At 36.3% G+C, this 25,565-nt stretch overlaps 1 pseudogene and 1 gene segment (V, D, J or C); both read left to right on the forward strand.

The window, feature by feature from the left end:
* Positions 1-2,569: 2,569 nt before the first annotated feature.
* On the forward strand, positions 2,570-3,316 carry LOC148121754 (immunoglobulin kappa variable 4-1-like). The segment is given in 2 exon segments: positions 2,570-2,722; positions 2,898-3,316. Coding segments are annotated over 2 exon segments (453 nt in total).
* A 14,445-nt stretch (positions 3,317-17,761) lies between these two features.
* Positions 17,762-18,419, forward strand: LOC148121755 (immunoglobulin kappa variable 4-1 pseudogene; annotated as a pseudogene). Its single transcript, XR_015738206.1, has 2 exons — positions 17,762-17,825; positions 18,037-18,419. The product of XR_015738206.1 is annotated as an immunoglobulin kappa variable 4-1 pseudogene (transcript).
* Positions 18,420-25,565: the final 7,146 nt, after the last annotated feature.

Consider the following 25,565-nt stretch of genomic DNA (forward strand, 5'->3'; position numbering starts at 1 on the left):
TCAACTCCAAAAAATCAGTTGCCCTCCTATACACAAAGGATAAAGAAGTAGAGAGGGAAATCAGAGAAACTTCACTTTTCACAATAGCCACAAATAGCATAAAATATCTTGGGGTAACTCTAACCAAGGAAGTGAAAGACCTATTTGACAAGAACTTTAAGTCTTTGAAGACAGAAATTGAGGAGGAAACCAGAAAATAGAAATATCTCCCTTTCTCTTGGATTGGGAGGATCAACATTGTAAAAATGGCAATTCTACCAAAAGCAATCTATAGATTCAATGCAATTCCCATCAAAATCCCAACAAAATTCTTCACAGACTTTGAGAGAACAATAATCAAGTTTATATGGAAAAACAAAAAAACCAGGATAGCTAAAACAATCCTATACAATAAATTACTTCCAGAGGCATTCCTATCCCTGACTTCAAACTCTATTACAGAGCTACAATAGTGAAAACAGCTTGGTATTGGCATAAGAACAGAGAAGTCGACCTATGGAATCGAACAGAAGTCCCAGATATTAACCCACAAACCTTTGAACACCTTGTTTTCAGGATGAAATATGACTTCCCTAGATGTTTATTTAGTGTGGAGTCTATGAAAGAGGGTGCTGTGTCCATTGAGATCAAAATAATCAACATCCTCCTTCCTGGCTCCAAAGCTGTGAACAAGTTAATCTGTGTTGTTTTAAGCCAGTAGGTTTGTAGTGAGTTCACATTTAATCACAGCCTAAGGATTCTCATGTACAAGGTTGGAAACTGGATTTGTGGGAAAAGGAGTAACTAAACATTCTTTGGTTTTTCTACTATACATAAAAGATCATGAATATTGTGTCCTTTTATTCTCTGTGATCTCCCCTTACATACTGTGAAAATACATGTTTAATTGCAGGAGTATTTGGATTTGTAAGACTCAGTCTCCATGTGTTCTATTTGAATGATCAGCAGTAAATGGCATGAGACCCCAATCTGATGTCATTGCAGCTGTTACAAAGCACAAAGTTCTGCAAAGATTGAGAGCATGGCACATCTTGTTAGACACTGACAGGAGTATTTATTCATCTGTCATATTTTTAGACACTGCCTGCAGCAGCATTACTAATCTGTCTTACTTTTACCTTGATATTGGGAATTTCAAAATTCACATGTTGCTTATGTCTCTCTTTTGATTGTGTGACAAATTGACAAAGAGATCAGAATATGCTTATCAGAAATAATTTAACATTTTGTATATGAAAAGTGGATTGATAAAATTATATAATTAATGAAAATAAATAGGAAATGCATGATACTTAAATGTATATTTAATTTTTAATAATAATCTTGGCTTAATGCTAAAATGTTAATGTTTGAAAACTACTTTGATTTAGATATCAAATGTCTAAAATGCCTTGTAAGCACTTGATTAATAACACACATTTTGAAAGATTGTTTCCATTCAGAGATTAGATTGGTCTAGAACTTGTGCCCCAGGCTGATCTAAAATATATAATTCTCCTTATTATGTCTCTCCAAGTCTGATGTCTGAGATTAAAGATATGATTCCAACGTCTTTACATGATGTTTTATTTATTTATTTTTCTGTTTCTTGTACTTTACACATAATATTTACTTTATATTTATTTTTTATATGTTCTTTCATAGTTCACCAACCTGAAGTCCAGATATGTTCTGTGAAATATGTTATTGCTTCTGATTTTCATTCATACCGAAACATCTTTTTCCCTGTATAGCTTTAATCTCTTGTACCATGGTCTATTGATCTCTGTAAAATTATTGCTTGATTTAAGATGACAGTGTTCCCTTCTGAAGAGGATTTTTAGTGTTGACTATGTCAGGAAGACTATTTTCACCCTCTCACAATACTGCTGACATGTAAATAATCTTAGAAAATTCATTATGGAATAAACACTCTTGGCAATTGTTGGTCTACAACAATGAATTTTGAAAAAAAATCAAGTTTGTTTTCTCCTCTTCTATTTCCCACAATTTATCATCTTGTTTCAGTTCCCTAAGTTATGCAGATGACACTTGTTTGTTTCAGCAGGGTGTGTTATTGCTTGAGATTTAAGAGTCTCTCATCACAATCTTAATGATCTCCAGGATTTTCATAGAGTGAATTCTGGGCTGTATTTTTTAAGTTGAGAACCTGGAGTACAATGTTGGTGGGACTGTTCATTGTCCTCTATTAAGTTTGGTTTTAAATATAGGATAATTTGAACAAATTTAACCTCCATTCTCTCTCTCTCTCTGCCTTTCCTTTCTCTATCATTTCTTTCTTTTATTGAATTTTTTTTACTCTAAGTTCCTTTGGTTGTGATATTTTTGAACATAATTGGTCACTTCCATAGTATTGTTAATCTTAGATAGCTTCCTAACATTCTGCAAAACAAAGTGATTTAAAAGTACGGTGGATTTTAAACCAAAGTTGTCATTAGCGTGTCTAAGAGATATCTGTTTGACTGCTGTAAGATGATATCATTCAGTGATTGCTCACACTCCCCATGTTGTTATTTTTGCCTGTTGATTGACACCAGCTATTCACATATACTGCCCATGTATTTTCTTAGATATTTGCTAACTGCTTTGCATAGGCTCCTCCAACTCAGTCCAACCACCTAGAATTTATAAGCCAAGCCTTTTCAGTGAGAACTGACAGGCAGGGGGATCAACATGGTTTCACAAACCCAGCTTCTCCTGTTCCTGCTGCTCTGGGTGTCTGGTGAGAAATTCAAAAGTATTATAATCTTTTTAGAGTCACTTCTTTGTATATAAGATATTTAGAATGTGTGTCATGATAGAATTTGCCTTACACAATAACACTGAAAATATGATATTACAATGATATTAAATTCATTTTTTATATTATGCATCATCATTTTTATTGCTGATTGCAGGTGCCTGTGCAGATATTGTAATGACCCAGTCTCCATCCTCCTTGGCTGCGTCAGCAGGAGAAAAAGTCACCATCAGCTGCAAATCCAGTCAGAGCCTTTCATCTGGTGGTACTAACTACTTGGCTTGGTACCAGCAGAAACCGGAGCAGGCTCCTAAACTATTGATCTACTATGCATCCACTCGGTACACTGGGGTACCTGATCGCTTCACAGGCAGTGGATCTGGGACAGATTTCACTCTCACCATCAGCAGTGTTCAGGCTGAAGATCTGGCAGATTATTTCTGTCAGCAGCATTACAGCACTCCTCCCACAATGCTTCAGCCTCTAACAAAAACCCTCTCTGACATTTTCACCAGCTGGCTGCACCAGACAGTCCTGGACCTGCACACTTCCCCCTGCTGACTGAGACTGATGTGTTCAAACAGTGGTGAAAAAGTTTGAAGAGTCCACCAAAAATAATGGGTTCAATCCCTCATATCTTTAGATATGAAATAACTTTTAAATGGAAATGTAAATAAGAATTTAGTGCTATCTTTCTATTCTTTCTGTAACACATTAACACAAGCTCTGCTGCTTGAATATGTGGGATTTATTTTTATACTTCTGGAATTTCAGTGTCCAACATAAGACTATATGGATAGGAATAATAATTATGGTAGCAGTTTGGAAGCTCTAGGAAAAATGTTTATTGTTCTTTTACTGAATTCTGTGGTGCTTTCTTATTTCCTTTCTGGTGTCCATTTCTTCTGTTTTTTTTCCATAAATTATTTACTATTTATTACATTTTCATTAATTAAGTAGTCTTTTCTGTGCCCTTATGAGTATGGATTTGTTTGTGTGTATGTGTGGGCATATTTCTAGGTATACATTTGACATGGCATAGTGTGGACAAAAGAGAACACATGAACTATACTGATTGCTTGTCATTTGGGTCTGGGGATCAATGTCAGTTATGACATCAGGCTTGTTGGCAAGTGTCTTTGCCCTTTGATGGATCTTTTTGCCCCTTAAAATCTTCAATTGAAATAAATTTATTGTACTCAATTTTTTATTATTTTATGTTTTAAATGATCTTTTCTCATTTCTCAAACCTATTCCAGTTCTTACTCTCTTCATTCATCCTCCTCTTCTACAATCCCACCACTCACTTCTCCTCCACTCCTTAGAGACGGTAATGCTTCCCATGGGAAGTTCACGTAGTTGGACACATCATTTTGTGTCATGACCAAGCCCCCCCCCCATATTTAGGCTGAGCAAGGTATCCCTCCAAAAAGAATGGAATCTAAAAAGCCAGTTCACTCACTAGGGATAAATCCTCATCCCACTGCTAGTGTCCCCACAGACTGCCCAAACCACACAAAAGTCACCAATATTTGGAGGTCCTAGTTTGTTTCTACGTAGGTTCCTCTGCTATCAGTCCAGAGTCAGTGAGTTCCCACTAGCTCATAACAGTTGTTCCTGTGGAAATGCCTATTATGATCTTGACTCCTTTACAGATATTATCATTTTGCTTTCTTTGACTGGTGTCTGGAATCTTGGTACAGTATTTAGCTCTGGATCTCTATATCTGTTTCCATCAGTTGTTGGATTAAGGTTTTGTGATGACAATAGTTGTTAAACTGACTGCATGGACTGACTAGTATAGGCAACCTCTCCACTGTTTCTTAAAGTCTTAGCTGGGGTTTTCCCTGTGGATACCTGGGAATTTCCCTGGTGTTATGTTTCATGCTGGCTCCATAAAGACTCCCACAATCAAGTTACTTCTTTCCTTGTTCTCCCTCTCTGTCCTTCCCCAATCTTGACGAACCCTTTTCCTCATGTTCTCGTCCTTAGTCCCCTTATTCCCCCCTCTGTCCTCCATTAACCCCTATCCCATGCTACCAATTTTTGAAGGAGCTCTTGTCTATTTTACCTTCCAAGGGGGATATATGTATATCTCTCTTGGGGTTCTTCTTGTTGCCTAGTTTTTTTTTTTTTTTTGTGGTCATGGACTGTTTTTCATTGCAATATGTCTAATATCCACTTATGAGGGAGTACATGCCATGTTTGTCTTTCTGGGTCTGAGTTATCTGTCTCAGATCTTTTTCTAGTTCCATCTATTTGCATGCAAGTTTCAGGATATCAATATATTTTTCCACTTAGTAGGACTCCACTGTGAAAAATGTACCACGTTGTCTTTATACATTCTTCATTTTAGCAAAACCTAGGTTGTTTTCAGGTTCTAATCATTTTTAATAATTCTAATATGAAAACAAATGAGAAAATGTGCTGTGGTATGAGTGTGCCTCCTTTGAGTATATGGCCAAGAGTGGTATTGCTGGGTCTTGAGGTATGTTACTTCCTAATTTTCTGAGAAACAGCCGTACTGATATCCAAAGAGGCTGTAAAAATTTGCATTTACACCTGCATTGCAATTGAGGAATGTTACTCTTAGTCCACATCCTTTACAATATGAGCTGTCATTGGTGTTTTTGAGCTTAGCCATTCAGACATTTGTAAGACGGTATGTCAGAGTCGTTTTATTTTCATTTCCCTGATGGATAATGATATTCAGGAATCCCTTAAGTGTCTTTCAGCCATTTGCTATTGTTCTGTTGAGAAATCTCTATTTAGATGTGTATCCCATTTGCTAATTGGATTATTTGGTATTTTTATGTCTGGTTTCTTGAGATCTGTATTTTAGAGATTAATGCTCTTTCCGATGTGGGGTTGCTGTTGTTTTGTCTTAATGACTTTCTTCTTCGCTTTATAGGATCTTCTCATATACAGGAGGTCCCATTTATTAATTGTTTTTCTCCGTGTCTGTGCTACTGTAGTTATATTTAGGAAGTGGTCTCCTGTGTTATGAATTCAAGGCTACTTCCCACTTCCTCTTTTATGCAGTTCAGTTGAGGTCTTTGATCTCTTTGGACTTGATTTTGTGCATGTAGATAGATATGGGTCTACTTGCATTCTTCTGCATGCTGACATCCAGTTACATCAGTACCATTTGTTGAGAATGCTTTCTTTTTTTCCATTGTCTAATTTTAGCTTCTTTGCTAAGAATAAGGTGTTCATAGAGGTGTGGATTAATATCAGGGACTTCAATTTTAAATTTTATTCTATTAGTCAACCTGTTTCTCTTTATGCCAGTACAAAGGTTTTATTTTTTTTATCATAGCCCTATGATAACTCTTGGAGTGAGAAATATGTTGCCTCTGGAAGTTCCTTTATTGTACAGGAGTTCTTTACTTGATTCACCCTCTTATAAGCAGGGTGTTTTCCCAGTAAATCATATGCTTTTGACTCTACCCACAAAATTTCTGCATTTCTTCTTTCCTGTCCTATTATTTCTTCTTCCTTTAGTTCTTCTTCTACATTGATCACTTAATCTCTCATACATATACATTCACACATGCCTATACCTCCTGCATCTCATACATACCTACACCCATAAACACATATATGCATAGATAGACATGTATTCAGAGTACATTTACACATATTTTCACAAGACACACATGTACTCATACAGATATATTTAGGATCTGAAAAGGAGAAAAATTATGATATATATTGACTTTGATTCTTGGGCCACTTCTCCTTCAGAAGTTTCTATATCTGATTTTTGACTGTAGAAACTGATATCTTTCCATACACCCTAATGGTTGATATAACATTTAGTCAACTGATGTTCCCTTCCAGTCTCATATCAATGAATAGAGTTCAGTGGTTTTTTTTGAGGGGGGGGATATTTTTTGTTCCTGTGTGAGCCATATAATAACTAATCATGTCCATGTTTTCATTAAGAAACATTGAATATCTATTTTGGAGATGTGAAAGGGAACAAGTACTACAGATTACAAAATGTTTCTGGAGCTCTCCACATTCCCTAAAGCTGCATAGCTTTCTGAGTGTTTCTAATTAGTGATCCCTTGAGTTTAGAATGTGAAATTTACAAAAGCCTCACATAAATCCAAAAGGTACGTAAACCAACAGGTATGAATCATACACAGAAATTATCCAAAATCATGTAAAAAATGATGTTCCCAAAATAATCATTCACTGGAGGATTCAAATGAAAGATCTGAAAAAGATAAAAGGTTGTGTGAAGATTTTAAAAATGTACTCATAAAATGATCAATTACAACAAAAGATAAAAACAAAAGAATTCATTCAAACAAGGTTGTAGGGTGGAAGGCTGGTGACATATAGCCAAACTTAAAAAGATGGAGAAAACAGTCAGCAACTTGGTCAAATAACTGAGCAAGGGAAATACCACAATTGAAATGTTAAATTAAAATAATACAACACTCAGTGAAGATACACTAACCTTGAGCAAATGACTCATGCAGACCTTCCCCTTCTCCCCAATTTTTTGTATTGTGAACAACCATTAGTTTGCATTCCTAAAACTCTTCACCAAGGTCTATTTGCTTATGTGCCTAGTTCCTTCTCCTGAGACTGACTTCTAAAGTAAAGCTATCAGAATATCAAAAACCATCAATCAAAAGCCCCCATTGATTTACCTAATTAACATTTCCAAATAAGATTAAGTACCTCATCCTAACATTAGGCTTCTACTTTATAAACTACAATTTTACTATGTTCTATGTCTGTCTCTATATTGAGTAGCAGTACTTTTACACTCTAAGACAAATACTATGTATGCCCCCTTTCCCTGTTTCCATACCCCTCCTCCCCCTTCCTCTGTCTCTTCTATTTTCCCTTGTTCCTCACCTCTTTCCCTCTGAAGTAAAGACTTCTCCTTTGTGCTGAAAACTTGGTCTTGTGGGTCCTAAACTCATACCTTTCCTTTTCACAGAGAACAAAGACATCGCCATAAGACTCAATAAAACAGAAGTAAGAATATCCTGCGTCAAGTTTGAAACTGAAGAAACAGCTGGGTGGTGGTGGCACATGCCTTTAATCCCATCACTCAGGAGGCAGAGGCAGCCAGATCTCATGAATTTGAGGCCAGCCTGGTCTACAAGAGCTAGTTCTAGGACAGGCACCAAAGCTACAGAGAAACATTGTCAAAAAAAAAAAAAAACAGAAGAAAAAGAAGATGAAGAAGGAAAAGAAAATGAAGAAACATAGCAAACATAGGATTGAAATGCTATCTGTGACCTGAGAAAGCAATCTTCATGGGAGTGAGGCACATCCAGTCCAGGGACATTGGTGGACCAAGACTGAGCCAGTGACCTGGGCAGAGCAGACCTGAGACAGAGAACTCCGTAGGAACAGGTACAGGGGAGCAACCACTGAATGAATAAGCCAGAGCCAGAGACTGCTGAAGATCCAGACATGAATCTGGGACTTTCAAGCTAGTAGACAATAAGTCTTAGACCTCCAAGGAACTAGGCCTGAGCCAGGACCTCTGTGAATCTGACATGAATCTGGGACCTCTGAGGGTCCAGACATGAATCTGGGACTTTCAAGCTAGTAGACCATAAGTCTTAGACCTCCAAGGAACTAGGCCTGAGCCAGGACCTCTGTGAATCTGATATGAATCTGGGACCTCTGAGATAATAGGCAGGAACCAGAGATCTCTGTGTTTCTCGGTGTGAGTCTTGGACCTTAGAGGGAGTAGGCCTTAGCCAGGAACTCTATGGGTCTAAGCATTGGTCTGGGACATCTAAGGAAATAGTCAGGAACCAGAAACCTTTTCACGTCTGAGCATGAGTCTGGGACCTACGAGGGAGTAAGCCTGAGCCAGGTGCTCTGCAGGTCTGGGTGCACAAGAACCTGAGAAATACGAGGAATTAGACCAGAGCCAGAAATCTTTGCAGGTCCAACTCCAAGCCAGGGACCTCTGCAGAAACATATCCATACCAGAGACATTTACAGAAACAGGTCTGATCTAACCTTGGCTAGAGGAGGCCTTAGACAGCAAACTTCAAGGGTACTCCTGGATCAAAGTCCAGGACCGCTGAGCAACCTCCAGGAACACAGAGTGACCAAAGAGGTAACTAGAAACATGGCACTGACTATACCATGAGGAAGAACCATCTGAACCTTGGATTCACTGACACCTAAAAGATCAATCAACAGAATCACAGACAGTTACAACCACTCCTGTTACTGGAAAAGATGAGTAGAAAAAGAACACATGCAACACCACAAAGAGCAATATGACACCAGCAAAACTTGAAGACCCGACAACACCAAGACTTGAACAACCAAATATTGATGAAGCAGAAGAAAAGTTACCTAAAAAAATAACTTCAGAAGAATGTTTGAAACTCTTTAAAGAGGAAATAAGAAATTCCATCAAAGAAATTGAAGAAAAGTTGAACAAAAAAAATTGGAAAACATCAACAGATCCCTTAAAGAAAACAAAAAAAAAATGATCTAACATTTCAAAGAAACTATTCATGACTTGAAAGCTGAAATAGAGACAATAAAGACAACATAAGCTAAGGAAATTATAGAAACAGAAATCATGAGTAAATGATCAGGAACTACAAACACAAGCATGAACAGCAGAATACAATAAATGGAAGAATGAATCCAAGCACAGAAGATACAATAGAGGAAATGAACTCATCAGTCAAACAAAACATTAAATTTAATAAAAACTTCAAGGAAATATCCATGAAATATAGGACACCGTTAAAAGGTCAAACCTAAGAAAAATATGTATAGAAGAAGAAGGAAAGTTCAACCCAAAAGCACACCAAATGTATTTAACAAAATCATAGAAGAAAACTATCTCAACCTAAAGAAAGATATGCCTATGAAGATACAAGAGGCTTACAGAACACTAAATAAATTGCATCAAAATGTTTCCTCACAAAGTAATAATCAAAACACTAAACATACAATGTAAAGAAAAATATTAAGTACTACAAAGGAAAAAAGCAAAGTAATAAATAAAGGTAGACCTATAAGAATTAGACCTGAATTTTCATTGGAGAAAATGAAAGCCAGGTCATGGTCAGGTGTTCTGCAGGCATTAAGAGACAATGGATGCCAGCCAAGACTACTATACACAACAAAATGTTGAATCATAATAGAAAGAAAAAACAAGATATTCCATGACAAAACCAGATTTAACCAATCCCTAGCCACAAACTCAGCCCTACACAAAATACTAGAAGAAAAACTCCAACTCAGTGAAATTGGCTATATCATCAGAAACACAGAAAATTGATGATCTCATAGCAACAAATTCCAAAGATGGGGAAAATGCACAAATTAACATCACCAATATTGAAATCTAAATTAAAAAGAGATAGCAATCACTGGTCATTAATATCCCTTAATATAAATGAACTCAACTCATGCATAAAAAGGCACAAGTTAACAGACTAGATACAAAAACAGAATTCATCCTTCTTCTGCATAAAAGAAACACATCTAAACCTCAAAGATAGATATTGTCTCAGAGTTAAAGGTTGGGAAAAATATTCCAGGTGAATGGACCTAAGAAACAACTGGGTATAGTTATCCTAATATCTAACAAAATAGTCTTCAAAATAAAATCAAGCAAAAGAGACAAAGGGCATTTCATATTAGTCACAGAAAAACTCCAGAAAGAGGAAATCTCAATACTGAACATCTGTGCCCCAAATACGAAAGCACCCTCATATGTAAAAGAAACACGTCTAAAGCTCAAATCATACATTAACACCCCCCCCCCATAAAGTAAGAGTGGGAGACTTCAACACTCCACTCTCACCACTGACAGGTCAGTCAGACAAAAAAAAAAAAAAAACAGATAAATAAGTGAACTAACAGATGTTATGACTCAAAGGGACTTAACAGACATTTTTGGAATATTCCATCCTGATGCTGCAAAACAATCCCTCACCAGTTAAGAATTATGAATAATAAAAGGGTTTATTTAGTTAAGGGAAAGAACTTATAGATCACTTTCGCAACCAGCAGTTCTCTCATTTCAAACAGGAAACAGAGAGTCTAGACTCCAGAACAAAAAGAGAGAAGCAAGAAGAAAGAGAGAGTGCCCAGTTCCCACTGCTTTTGTTAAAGTTAAAAGAGCACGCACCAGTGGGCTGGTATCTAAAAGGCTATAGCTCCCAGAGCACCTCCCCCTTTTGTTTAAGTAAGAGAGTTCCAAACCCAATACAAAACAATATAGAGTAGGAAAAGATATCAAGTATAAGATTAGAATTGCAATCAGCATAAACAATATTAAGAAAGGAACATATGATAAACATTTAATAAACATTTTATCCTATGGAGTCTAAGTCTTGTATAGGAAATGGCTTGGCTAGATCATAGGAAAATAGTAACTATGACTATCTAATCGTCAATCCCATCAACGACTTATTATGTATTTAAGGGAAAAAACTTACAGACCACCATCCCAAACAGTCCTTTCATTGCAAACAGGAAGCAGAGAGTCAAGATGCCAGAACGGGAAGAGAGAAGCAAGAAGCAATAGAGAGCACCAGGTTCCTGCTGCTTTTTAAAAGTATAAGAGACCACCCAATGGGCTGGTATCTTAAAGGTTATTGGCTGAGGAGTGGAAGGGGCTTCTGCAGCACCATCCAAACATCAAAGAATATACTTTCTTCTCAGCACCTCATGGAACCTTCTAGAAAATTGATCACATACTCGGTAACACAACAAAACTCAACAAATACAAAAACAAAAAAAAATTGGAATAACTCCATGTATCTTATTAGATCACTGTGGCTTAAAAATTGAAGTCAATGCAATACTAATTCCATAAAGCCCACAAACATGTGGAAATTATGATGACCCCATATCTATCCTACATGACCGTATATGGAGGAGAGAATGTTACCACCAGCTCCCAGTCTAGTCAGAGTCTTTACTCAAGCCCTAAGCACTACTTGGCCTGCTACCAGCAGAAACCAGGACAGTCTCCTAAATTGTTTATCTGCTGGTCATTTATTCGGAACACTGGGAACCATGATTACTGCATAGGCAGTAGATTGCAAACAGATTTCACTCTCACCACAAGAAGTGTCCTTGATGAAGATCTGGGAAATTATTACTGTCAACATCATTACTGCACTTAATCTATAGTGCTTCAGTTTTCAACACAAACCTCCTCTAAGATTCTCAACAACTGTCTGCACCACAAAGAGCTGTTAATCTGCACATTCTCCCCTCTGCCTGAGAGCCAGTGTGCCTGATACTCTGATGAAAATGTTTTCAGAGCCCAGCAAAACATAATGGGCTTAATGTCTCTTATGTCTTTTGGTAGGAAAAAGAGCTTTACATGATAATGCTAAGGAGAACTCAACATTACCTTTCTATTCCTTCTGCAACACATAACCACAAACTCTGTTGCTTGAATAAGAAAGATTTCTCATTTTATATGTTTGTAGTTCTATTGTCCATCATAAGAGTCTTTGAGCTGAATTGATGACAAGGCAACCTGTATTTTAGTTTGGAAGTTATAGAAAGAGTGTTTCCTGCTTTTATCAGATTCTAGAACACTTTCTTTCATCTTTACTGGTGTATATTTTATCTATTTCTTTCCTTTTTCATAATTCTTTTAACTTTTGTTATATTTCAGTTAATAATTACCTCTATCTGTATGTATGCATGTGCATGTCTCTAGGTGAATATGTGGCATGTCATGTTTGTAGAGCTCAGAGGACGCTTGGATATTATTGCCTCTTTATCATTTGGGTCCTGGGTAACAAGCTAAAGTTTTCCTTAGTTTTTGTGGAAAATTTCTTAGCCATCTGATCCATCTTTATTCCCCTTATAATATTTTATTGATATAAATTCATTTTGTACAATTTTCTTAAACACTATGTTTTTCTACTATATCTTATATTTTGATCATATGCACAAATCTTCCCCACTTTCCATACCTTTCCTGCTATCTTTTTCCCCTAGGCCTCCTTCAACTTTTATCTCTTTGTCTGTGTCAAAATGCAAACACACTCACCCAACATATGCATATACATACACAAATAACAAATATACTGAAATACAAATATACACATATCCACATACATGCACATTTATATAATGCACACACATGAACTTTACATACCAGAATTGACATACTTAGGATCTGCAAGTGAGAAAAGAATGATAATTCTTGTCCTTGTTGTTGGGTCCATATCTCCCTCTGAATTCTCCATATCTTATTTTTAGTCATGAAAACTGATAAACTTCCCTCCACAATAGTGTTAAATATAGTTTTGTGACCTCAGATGCTGCCTTTCAGTATTTACATTTTATATCAATTGATAAACCTTGATGGTTTTAGAAAGGAGTATTTTGTTTTTTATGTAAAACAATGTACTAACTAATTATGTCCATATTCTAATTAAGAACCTTATTGAGCACCTATCTTGGATACATGACAGGGAACAAGTATGTTACAGACTACATACAACTGCTGGAGATCTCCCAATGCCTTAAAACTGAGTAGTTCACCGAGTGATTCTGTGCAGTAAACAGTAAAAGTCTCAAATAAACCAAATGGAGGTGTTTAAGCCAAGAGATATGAATCATAACACAGGAACACAAGATCCTTAAAAGTTAAACACAAGATCCTTAAAAGTTAAGTTGCACTGTATGTATAGTAAAATAAAAATCTTTGGACTGGAGAGATAGCTCAGTGGTTAAGAGCACTGACTGCTCATCCACAGAACCCAGGTTCAATTCTCAGCGCCCACATGGTAGCTCATAATTTTCTGTATCACCAGTTCCAGAAAATCAGACACTCTTACATGCAAAATACCAACACACTTAAAATAAAAATAAATCATTAAAAAAGAAAAAAATTATAACAAATATTGAGTGAAAAATGACATCCCCAAAGGATCATAATTCTCACAAAAATTCAACTCAAAGATTTGAAATAGGTAAAATTCTGGGTGAATATTTAAAAAACATACTCATAAAATGATGACTCACCAGAAAAGACAGTATGAAAAAATTTATTATCTCAAGGCTGTAATGAGGAAAGCTAGTGATACTAGGCAAAGATAAGCAAAATGCATGAAATAGATACACAGCAGAAAATAGTAGTCAGCTGAAAAACTACAATTGAAATGCTGGGAAATAAAATTTCAATGTATAATAAACAATACACAGATCAAAGAACTTATCAACACACTCAATAAAACAGAAAAAATAGTATCCTGAATCAATTTTGCAGTAGATGAAATGGTATTAGAATATCGCTATATAAGAAATGAGATATCTGGATGGAGGAAGTCATTATGGGGTTAGGGAGAAATGTGGGACTAGAAAAATTCCCTAGAATCCACATGTATGAACCCAGCTAAGACTCTGAGCAATAATGGCATGACTTATGAGCTCAGTACCTATAATCTGAGCAAGTGGTGTCTGGTTCATTTCCTCAGGTCCTCATAGGTTACAGTCACGGTGTTATCAAGGCTACATTCTTGTTTGGAAACTGGAAAACATCTCATTGTAAGACAACTATGGTTTTTGGTAAAAACCTTTTTCTTTCTTTTTTTTTTAATGTGGTCCCAAAATTCCCTTGACTTTCCTAAGGTCCTGATTCAGTCACTCATGTGCCAGGATTAGAAACATAATCCACCCTGTCCAAATGCTGCCACAGTTACTGATGCAATATGCAGAAAGGAAAACATCATGGATGTAGATGATTTCAAGACTACTGTTAATCAGCCTCAACCAGAAGTTGGCTGAATTTTAAATCTAAGACAGAAAAGTAAATATTGTATTCATATATGCAACAAGTCTTTCTGAAATAAATAAATATATATATATATTATATATATATATATATATATATATGTGTGTGTGAGTGTGTATCATACACACATATATATCATATGCATATATATAGCAACAGATAAAAATTCATACATCTATGTGATTTTTATTTTTATGAAAGTTGAGTAAATTTCTTTGTACTTATGTGCCTTTTTATTATTCATTTATAGGTTGGTAGATACTGAATTGATTTAAATTCTTATTATTGTGAATAGTGTAGCCATGGACATGGTTGTGGAAGTATATGTATTTTATTTGATATACACATGTTCAAGGATATATCTAGTGGACCTCTACATGGAAGTTTACCTTGAGTGTACCAGTTTGTATTCACTCCAGCAGCATATACTTCTTGTTCTTTCTGTTCTGTCTTGCCATCTTTTATAGTCATTTTCATGATTTTCTATTGAATAATTATTTGAAAGAAGTGATCTTATGCTTTCACATTGGTTTCTATCTCAAGACCAAACTGAGAAGAATACAGAAGACACAAAACATCTTGTAGCAGTCACTAACTAATTTAAGAAGAACAGGTTATGTATACTCTGAAACTTTCTTTACATTCAATAATATCTACTTATTTTGAAGAGATTGGATAATGTTTATTCTTCTACTGCTTATCTCCATATTGAGCATGGTGGACCAGAAAGAACAATTAAGGTTTTTACTGCTTGAAGGTGTGTTTCCCATGGGGCAGAAAACTCAGCTGTGACTTGATCTATTGTTCTTCCTCTCACAGATTTGAAAGCAACTTTCTATGATGTTGTAAAGGTAAACAACATGCTATAGCAGTTGGACCATCTAAGGAGGGACATTTGTATCTTAGGCTATAGTACTGTAGGTAGAGAATGTGTGATGACAATCTCAGCCCCGATTCTGCTGATTTTGAGAATGAAATATGACTCCCATGGGCCTTCCTTCACAGTGATGTCCATGGAAGTGCATTACTGTGTTCCATGACCTCAAATTCGTCAGCATCAGACTTTATGGCTAAATAGTTGGGAGCAAATTAAGCTGTGTTGTTTGCAGCTAGGAGTTTGTAGTATGTTCACTTTTTTTGGAGGGGCCACAGCAAGACTGAGCCTGTGACATTTTTATTGAGAACAATTAGACTTTTTATCAGAAACTGAGTATAGTGACAGTTGTCAGGATCAATACAGTTGCCAGGATACAATGAAATTTGCAAGCTATGTCAGGTACACAATATTAATACCTAAGACCAACTGTCCTGTTGAGCTTTCATGCTTCCTTGACTTCAAATTTTTTTTTCCACTTTTAATCTAGCTCAAGGAATCAAATGCACCAGGGCTGAAATTTGATTTGTTGTAAAAGCACTAACTAAGGACTGTCTGTTTTTTTCTATTATGCACAAACGAACATGGGAATTTTATTCTTTTAGTCTCCATGTTCTCCCTTTACATACTGTGAAAACACAAAGACAGGAGTCTTTGAATTTGTAAGACTCATGTCTCCATGTGTTCAATCTGAATAAGCAGCAGTCAATGACATGAAATCACAATATGAGCCACTGCAGCTGTAACAAAATAAGTACAAAGTTTGTCTAAGCTAGAGGACACAGCACAAATTGTTAGTCATTGACTTTGGCAGTTTCTCTTCTGTCATATTCTTGACCTTGATATTCAGAACTTCCTTATTCAACATAAAGCTTGTCGCTCTTTTATGATCGGGGATGAGCCAATTACAAAAGAGATCTGAATATGCTTATTAGAAACAATTAAAAATTTGCACATGAAATGCATATGTATAAAATTATATAATAAATACAAAATAAATATGAAATGCATTTACTTAGATGTATACTTAACTTTCAGAAATACTCTTGTCTTAATGCTAAAATCTCAGTGTCAGTTAACTTTGCTTTGGATTTCAAGCATTTGAGTTGTTTTGTAATTCCTTGATAAATGAAGCATGTTTTTGACAGATTAACTTCATGTATCGATTGGACTGACCTAGAATTTGTACCCTAGACTGACCTCAAATTCAGAGTTCTGCTCTTTATGTCTCTCCAGTTTTGGGATTACAGACAGGAATCTCTACTAATTGCTATGACAGTTACTTATTCATTTTTTCTGTTTCTTACACTTTACACAAAATATTGGGTTTGTAATTTATTTCTTGTATGCAATTTCAGCAATCACAAATCTAAATCCAGTCATGGTATTGATTTCTGTTATTGCTGTAGATTTTTATTCAAACTCAAACATTATTTGGTTTCTTTAAAATTAGTACTTGATTTAGCATGGTTTTACCTTTTTCTAGAGAGGCTTTTACTTGTTTACTGTGTCAATAGGACCATTTTTACCCAGTTTCAGTAGTGCTAATTTCAAAATTACTTCAGAACATGTGTTTCTGGAATGAACTTTCTTGGCAGTGTTGATCTACAGCCATGACTACTTGAATAAATCTAATTTGTTTTGTTCCACTCCCATTTCCCCAAATTCAGTGTCCTCTTTCAGTTCACTGAAATTGTGTGAAGGATACTTTTTAGTTTCTGCTGGGTTTGCCTTTGTTTGATATTAATGCTTTCATCTTTATCTTACATTAATGTTCCCCAGAATTTCCACAGAGTGAATTCTTGGCTGTTCTCTGAATCTCTGTGCCTTGTGTAGCCAAGAAACTGGAGCTCATTGTTCATTGTCTTCAGAATAAGAGTAAATTTAAAGATGGGAGATAATAAACAAATTCAGCTTCAATATAAACTTTCTCTACCTTTCCTATTTTCCTCTCTAGTCTTCCTTTTATCTACTTTATATTTTTTACTCTAGCTTTCTTTTGCTGTTGTGAATTTTTAATTTATTTTATTATATACCTAGTACTGTTAATATAAGATAAATTTCCAAACATTGATGCAAAAGCAAACTAACTTAAGTATGTAAGGTATTTTAGCATAAGTTGATATTAGAACAGCTCATTGATTTCTGTCTGTGAAAGCAGTATGTTAATCTCTTTCAGTGATTGCTCACACTACCTATGACTGTATTTTTGCCTGCTCATTGACACCAGTCATCCACACATACTGTCCAAACATTTCTTTATGTATTTGATTACTGCTTTGCATGGGAAACTTCAGACCAGACCAGCTGCTCTGAATGTATAAAGCAGGCCTTTTTGGTGAGAACTAAGCTACATCAGTTAGACAGGGGGAACAACATGGAGTCACAGACCCAAATCCTCATGTCCCTGCTGCTCTGGGTGTCTGGTGAGAAATTGAAATGTATTGTAATATTTTTGGAGTCACTTCTTTGTATAAAAGAAATTTATAATGTGTGCTAGGACACTATTTCTTACACTACTGTAAAAGATGTACACTCTGACAATATGACATTATGGGCTATAAATTGACAAATTTCATCAGTATTAAATTCTGTGTGTTTTTAATTACTTATGACCATTTGTTTTCCTGATTTCAGGTGCCTGTGCAGATATCACAATGACCCAGTCTCCATCTTCCTTGGCTGTGTCAGTAGGAGAGAAGATCACTATCAGCTGCAGGGCCAGTCAGAGTCTTTACAACAGTAACACCAAGAAGAACTACTTGAACTGGTACCAGCAAAAACCAGGGCAGTCTCCTAAACTACTAATCTACTGGGCATCCACTCGGGAAAATGGGGTCCCTGATCGCTACATAGGCAGTGGATCTGGGACAGATTTCACTCTCACCATCAACAGTGTCCAGTCTGAAGACCTGGCAGATTATTACTGTATGCAGTCGTATAGCTATCCTCCCACAGTGCTTCAGCCTCCAACAAAAACCTCTTCCGAGAGTCTCACCATCTGCATTCATCATGCATAGCCCTGGTCCTTTACACTTCCCCCTTCTGCCTTAGAGCCAGTGTACCTGAAACTCTGATGAAAAGGCTTGCAGAGCCCAGCAAATTGTAATGGGTTCAATGTCTCTTTTGTTGGGATATAAAAGTTTTATACAAAACTGCAAAGGAGAACTAATTTACCACAAACTCTGTTTCTTGAATATATGAGGTGTTTAGCTTTTTATACTTCTGGAGTTGTGGTGTCAATCAGAAGACTCTATGGGCAGAGGTGATGATGACTACATGCTGTATTTCATTTTGGAAGCTCTAGGGTAACGATTTCCCTAAATTTATAGATTCTAGAAAGCTTCTTATGTCCTTACTGGCATCCATTTCTTCTGTTTTTTTCTATAACTTTTTATTGTATTCTAGTCAGTTAAGTACTTTTCTCTGTGACCATGAGAGTGTACATTTGTGTGTCTGTATGTAAGTGTGTGCAAATTTCTAGGTGTACATCTGACATGGTATAGATATGAAGTTTGGATGACAGCCTGGACTTGATCTAATATTTGTCATTTGGGTTCTGGGACTCAAATTGAGGTTTGATATCAGGCTTGCTGTCAAGTGTCTTTGACATGTCTTGCTGCCCCTTAAAATCGTTTATTGATTTAAATTCACTGTACACAGTTTTCTTAAAAGCAAGATTTTTCCAGTATGTCATATATTTTGAACATATATACTTAACCTTCCCCATTTCTCCTTCCCTTTCATGCAATCTTTTCTTACAGAGTATCTTCTAATTTTCTCTCTCTCTCTCTCATATTATATCCAGTCCCATAACCACACACCCATGCTCATACACTCATGCCTACACACCCACACCCACATTCACACGTATGTACACTTAAACACATAGATACACATATATCCACATATATGTACATATATACACCTACATTCACACACAGAAACACACTCAAACTCATACAGAAATACATAGACACACACACACACACACACACACACACACACACACATGGCCTTTGCAGATTCTAAATATGTGAATTCTAACTATGTAAAGGAAGGAAATTGTGGAACTTATTGCCTTTGTTTTTGGGATCCCATCTCATTCTGAAGATTCTGATTCTGACTCACAATTTTGAGACAAAGACACCTTCCTGCTCTCTAATATTGATATAATATTGTATCAGTAAATGCTGCCTTCAAGTCTTTATATTTCATATCAATCAATAAAGCTCCATTTTAAGGGGTATATATTGTTATCCCATGTATAAAATATTCTAACTATGTCCACATCCTTATTAAGAAACCTATCCTATTTTGGAGATATGGCATGGAACAAATTTGTTACAGAGTGCATAAAATTAATGAAGATTTACAAATACCTCAATGCAGACTGATTCTGTGGTCAGTGAGACCTTGAATATAGTTTGTTGAATTCAAAAAAGTCTCAAATAAATGAAAATGGGTACCTAAACCCACAGATATGAATTATAATACACAAACATAAGATCACGAAAACTCAAACCAAAATTATATCCCAAAGGATCTTAATTCACTCAAGGGTTCAACTCAAAGATCTGAAATGGGTAAAATATTGGGTGATGATTTCAAAAACATATTCATAAAGGAGTGAATTACCACAATAGATACAAACAAAAAATTTATGCAGCTGAGGATGTACTGAGAAAGGCTAGTAAAATATAGGAAAACATTAACAAGATGAAAAAAATAATCAGCAACATGGCAGAATAAGAAAACAAGGAAAAATTACAATTGAAATGTTAGTAAAATTTCAGTGTATCAAATACAGCACACAGTAAAGGGACACTTATAAGTTCAAGCATGTGGCTCTGGTAGGCCTTGCCCTTTCTCCCTATTTGCCTCTACCTCTGCTAAAACTATTAGATTACATTCCTGAAGCAAGACACTAGGTCTATTTGCCTATATGGCCAATCCCTCATTCAGAGGCTATTAAGGTCCAACTCTCAAAGCACCAAAATCCAGCAATCAAAGTTCTCATTGGTTCACCTAAATTAACATACCCACTAAAATTAAGCATCTCATCCTAAGACCGGGTTTCTGCCTTCATAAACTATCATTTTCCTATGTACTATATCTGTCTCTTTATTTATTTTATTAAAAAGACAGTCTTTTTATTAAAAATTTCCTCCAATTTCCCTCCCTTTCCTCCAGCTCCCCCTCCCCATCTCTCTCCAGTCCAAAGAGCAGTCAGGGTTCCCTGCCCTGTGGGAAGTCTAAAGTCCTCCCCCATCCATCCAGGTCTAGGAAGATAAGCATCCAAACAGACTAGGATCCTACAAAGCCAGTACATGCAGTAGAATCAAAACCCAGTGCCATTGCCTTTGGCTTCTCAGTCAGGCCTCATTGTCAGCCACTTCAGAGAATCTGGTTTGATCACATGCTCCATCAGTCCCAGTCCAGCTGGCCTTGGTGAACACCCAGTAGATCAGCCCCACCTTCTCAGTGGATGGGCGCACCACTCACAGTCCTGACTTCCCTGCTCATGTTCTCCCTCCTTCTGCTCCTCATTTGTACCTTGGGAACTCAGTCCAATGCTACAATGTGATGAATGTTCTATGGTGATATGCAAGATATTTATCAGTGTGGCTATAGGTTAGGGCCAGTTCAGGCCCCCTCTCTTCAGCTTCCCAATGGAAGAATGGATAAAGAAAGTGTGGAATATGTACACATTAGAGTACTACTCAGCAGTAAAAGACAATGACATCTTGAATTTTATGTGCAAATGGATGGAAATAGAAAACACTATCATGAGTGAGGTAACCCAGACCCCAAAAGAGGAATATGGTATGTACTTACTCATAAGTGGATTCTAGCCATAATTAAGGACCTTGAGCCTATAATTCGTGATACTAGAGAAGCTACATAAGAAGGTGAACCCAAAGGAAAACATGGTAGTAATGTCGAAGAATTCTAGCATATGATGGAGTTACCAATACTAAGAAGCATAAGATATAGAAGAGCTGCAAAAACTACAGACATAGAGATTATGTTGAATAAAGCAATAATAGAGAAAAATTGTATTTAGGAAAAAAATGGTAAATAAAAAATAGGCATTATGCTACCCAAATAGAGATCATGGGAGAGTTATCTCTTCATGTCATAGAGTGTGCTTATTATGTAAAAAAAACACAAAATAAAGAAAAAAACATCAAAACATCTAATGGAAAGGTGCTATGTCAAGTTCAAAGACAAACACATGAGAATGACATCTGAACTCTTATTTAAAACATTAAAGACTGCAAAAACATGGAACAATCTCTTTCAGAAATATACAGGAATAATTGAGCTATGTTCAGCCAAATTGTAATTTAAATTGAGGAGAAATAAGGACATTACAAGAAAATCACAAAGTACGGCAGTTCATCATCAAGGAAATAGCACTTTAAAGAATACAACAGCAATACTATGTACATAGAAAAATAAAGATCTTCTCAATCAGGAGAGTACAGAAAAATCATACTTTCAAGAGAGAACTAGATAAATAATTATTATCAGGAAAGGAGATATCAGTATGTCTATCAGTATGTCCAACACTATAAGCCAGAAGCTCCAATCTAGTTGAGAAATAAGGTGGAGGAAGATAAATCAACAATCTATTGAGTTAAGAATCCTCAACAAACTTACAGAAATTAATAAGAATTATTAACTATATGTGATCCCATTTCTCAAGAATGACACACATACTTTTCGACTAGATTGAAACTATATCCAATTGTTTCTTTTGTTCAAGAACCACAACTACCTGTTAACTATACACATGTGCTAAAAGGCAAATGTTGGGAATGGGGGCCCAAAACATAGTTGGCAGAATCATGCTTGTAACACAAATTTCAAATGTTCCTACTTAATAAAACCTTGGAGTCAGCTATTGGGGATGAAAGGTGAAGGATAGGAGAAGCAGAATGTTCAGCCATTAGAGTTCTTACCTCTACCAACTCTTAGATTAAAGGGGTGATCCTGTCTTCACACTGCCTCTTCACGTTGTATTCTCAGAGTGAGTGCTCATCCTGACTGCTCAGATTGAATTTCTGAGCTCCTGTCTCCTCTCTTTGTATTCCTCTCTATGCCAAGCCATATCACTCCTGTCTCCACCTCCCTAGTGTTGAGGTTAAAGGCATGTGATACCAAGTGCGGGGATCACTTTGGTGTGAGCTATTTTTCTTTTAGACTGAATCAATTTTATGTAGCCCTGGGTGGCCTTGTATTAACAGGTATCTGTCTGCCTGTGTTCCCAAAAGCTGGAATTAAAGGTGTGTGCCACACCTTCATATACCTGAATGAAGGGTGGAGGGCACTGGACTTCCCACAGGGCAGGGCACCCTGACTTCTCCTAGGACTGAAGAGAAATGGGGATGGGAGGGGGAGGAAAAGGGAGGAGGGGAGGAGGTGGAAATTTTTAATAAATAAATAAATAAATAACCAAAAAATAAAAAATTAAAGGCGTATACCACCAATGTCTAGCCTCTGTGGTTAACAATTGTGGCTAATTCTGCACTCTGATATTCAGGAAAGCTTTATTTGTTAATGCACAAAAAATTCACCACATATAATAGGAACTATTACATTATAATCTCAACAGTACTGAATCAAAAGGGCCAAGACAGTCATAAAGAAAATGAGTCACCAAGAGTATATAACAGTTCCAAAGGGTAAACATTGACTTTGGACTACAGTGTTATGAGACAAACCTAGATAGATGCTTGGAGGCCCTGTTGGTCAGATGTTGCAATCTAACACGGCCTGTCAGATCTCTCAAACTTTGAAACATGGAGGATCCTTTCCCCAACAACCCTCCTTGGTGGAAAACACTCTGGTCTCTACCTGACTTGACTTGGAGACTGTTTCTAGGCCTGAATGCCTTCATTAGTCTTTATTTTCTTCCTGGGATGGGAGTAAAAAAATATTTTCAATTTTTTTATTGTACAACATTTCAAAATAATAATAAAAACATTTTTTAAAAAGTGAAACACAATGTATTTGGGAGAATTATGGTGACCCTTTAATGAAGAAATAACATTAACACCCCTAGAACTGCTCCATGCAAAGAAAAGAAAGGAATACAACCAGACTTCATGTGGGGAGACAGGATTATCCAGATATCAAAATAAAGATTCAAAAGAAAAAAATACAGAGATGAGAGACAAATTTCCCTGATTAACATAAGGACCTCTTAATTCTTGCAAATGAAATCTAAGACTACATTATGAGGAGTGTAAATAGTAACCAAACTGTTTTCTATGAAGGAATGAAAGGGTGGCCCAAACCCAGAAATATTAAGTCCAATTCAACACAAAGTGCTTCAGAAGAAGAAACCCTGTCATCATCTTGGTAAGTATAGAACACTCAATTAAACTCAGGATAAATCCCAGAATGAGCCAGAAGTAGAAGAATGTTCCCTGAATATAAATAAGAATTTAGGACACAGCAACTGGCATGTGCAGCCCTGTATGCAGTTTCTGCTGGAAGAAGGAAGAATACTTGTTTTTTATTGTCAGTACCTAGAGAGACAATGTCAACTACTCATTTTCTTTCAAAATTGGAGCATGTCATCAAAGAGACAGATGTTTTTTGATTACACAGTATACTGACCCTTAGACAGACTATCTTGATTGAAAACATCAAATAAATCTACAAACAGTGCACAGACGGCTGATGGCTCACACTGTTCTAGAATGACATGGAGGCACAGGAGAAATGTGATGGGTTCGTGGAGAAACTCTTCACTGATATGAATCCCAAGTACTGGATGAGATGAATGTCTTCAACAACCTGAGGGTCCACCTGGTGGGATGGATTATGTCGAATTTCTCCTTGATGGTGGATGAAGATATTAAGAAGGCTGTGAAGGATTTGTACAAACCTTGGATTAATAGGCAGTCTATCCACATGCAAGGGTCTTGGGTGGATAACTTCAGAAAGGTCAGCTGTCTTCAGTTTGAAATGATAGAGTACACAAGAGAGGCTTGTGCAACTTCATGTCCCTGAAGCATCTCCAGAGAGCTATGGGAGCTGTGTGGGAGTCAGCTCAGAAAACATAGATCTAGGTCCCTATCCATGGAACTGCATTACTGATACAGAGTCCAGGGACCTTTTAGCAACAGAGGTCATGGAGAATGAGAGAATGACAGATCTGGACAATTCTCAGTCAGGCTGTTTTTATTGTTTGTCTGTTGGACAGTGTTGTAATTGATTGACAAACCAGTTAAAAAATGGGATTAACAAACAACAATGAAACAAAGATGGGTTTCTGAAAGTAATTTGTAATAACACTGCAAAAGTATTTAAAACAAAACCCAGACTATGAATGAGAGAAATATTCTTATAATTATATTAAGTAGGAAAAAACAGAGCACTGCTTCACAATTCTGAAATGAGAGAAGGACACATGTCCAATCTCACTCTTATTCAGAAAAATGCACAAACATGACTTAGAAAAAAATGTAAAAATCAAATGAGCACAATACATTCATAATCTTAAAGACTCTCAGAATTCAATCAGAAATTTCTTAGTACTAAAAATTCTATCAGCAAAGGGCAGGATATAAACCAAGAGCACTCTATAAAGTCAACAGACAAAAATTACTAGATTTTCTCTGTAATAGTAACAAACTTCCCAAGAAAGAAGTCAAGGGTGAATTCCATTCACAACTTCAAAACAGAATGCCTAAAAACCAATTTTAAAAAAGTTAAAGATACATACATGAAATCATTAGGATGTTAAATATTAATGTTGTAGCAGATAGAGGATGAAAAAAATATTTAACATAAGAGAGAATGTCCTGCAGGATGTGGTAACCATGTGACACAAGAATTCACTCCACATCACTATCTCAGGGCCAATGCTCAGAGAGTTGGAAAAACAATGGTGAAAATCATCACATTACCATCCATTGAAGTGAGTGTTGCAGTGTCCAGCTATACAATAAATTAAGCATCTCTTGGTTTGAATTACATTGAAAGTATGAAGCCTGGTGTGCCTCCCTATTTCAATCACTAGAAGAAAAGAAGATAATGAGTTTAATATTTGCTCATTTGAATGTTCTGCTCAATGGGAGTAAGGCCCTGTGTGCAGCTGTGGTGAGGCATTGGGACAGGAGTCTTTGAAGCAAAGCTAAGAACTTTGT

The sequence above is a fragment of the Myodes glareolus genome, chromosome 6 (assembly GCF_982192425.1).
Source record: "Myodes glareolus chromosome 6, mMyoGla1.1, whole genome shotgun sequence".
Classification (NCBI taxonomy): Eukaryota; Metazoa; Chordata; class Mammalia; order Rodentia; family Cricetidae; genus Myodes; species Myodes glareolus.